This window comes from Atta colombica, unplaced genomic scaffold (assembly GCF_001594045.1).
Source record: "Atta colombica isolate Treedump-2 unplaced genomic scaffold, Acol1.0 scaffold49, whole genome shotgun sequence".
NCBI lineage: Eukaryota > Metazoa > Arthropoda > Insecta > Hymenoptera > Formicidae > Atta > Atta colombica.
In genome coordinates, this window is record NW_017259538.1 from 1,888,563 (window position 1) to 1,888,960 (window position 398).

Here is a 398-nt window from a genome sequence, read left to right on the forward strand (position 1 = left end):
AGTATATATAAAGTAATATAAAGTATATATTGTAAAATATAAATGTATGGAATGCAATATAAAAATGAGATTACTCTTGTTTGAACATTTAGACGAGGAGCCGATTGGCGAAGAAAGGATTTCTTACGATATGAATATGAATGCAATAGCAATGCAGAACGCTTCGCGCAGTTTAGATTGGACAGATAACGGCAGAACGATAAGATGCATAGCCAATCACATCGCTCTTGATAGGCCCATAGAACAAACTAAGCCACTTGAAGTATACTGTAAGTTACCATCTTTGTAATATAAACCAATTTCTTATTTATTGACATTAATTAGCTTTACATATTTTTTTAATTCTATTTTGTTTCATTTGTATTTTTACTCTATTTTTCTTTTTAGAGTTTGTAGTT

At 29.6% G+C, this 398-nt stretch overlaps 1 protein-coding gene across 1 annotated transcript in view; it reads left to right on the forward strand.

Annotated features, from left to right (window-relative positions):
• The window catches only part of LOC108691679 (fasciclin-3), a 376,079-nt gene that overhangs the window by 364,946 nt on the left and 10,735 nt on the right, over positions 1–398 (forward strand). Inside the window, exon 4 of the mRNA XM_018199549.1 lies at positions 93–269. Coding sequence (XP_018055038.1) covers positions 93–269 — 177 coding nt within the window. The remainder of the gene's footprint in view (positions 1–92; positions 270–398) is intronic.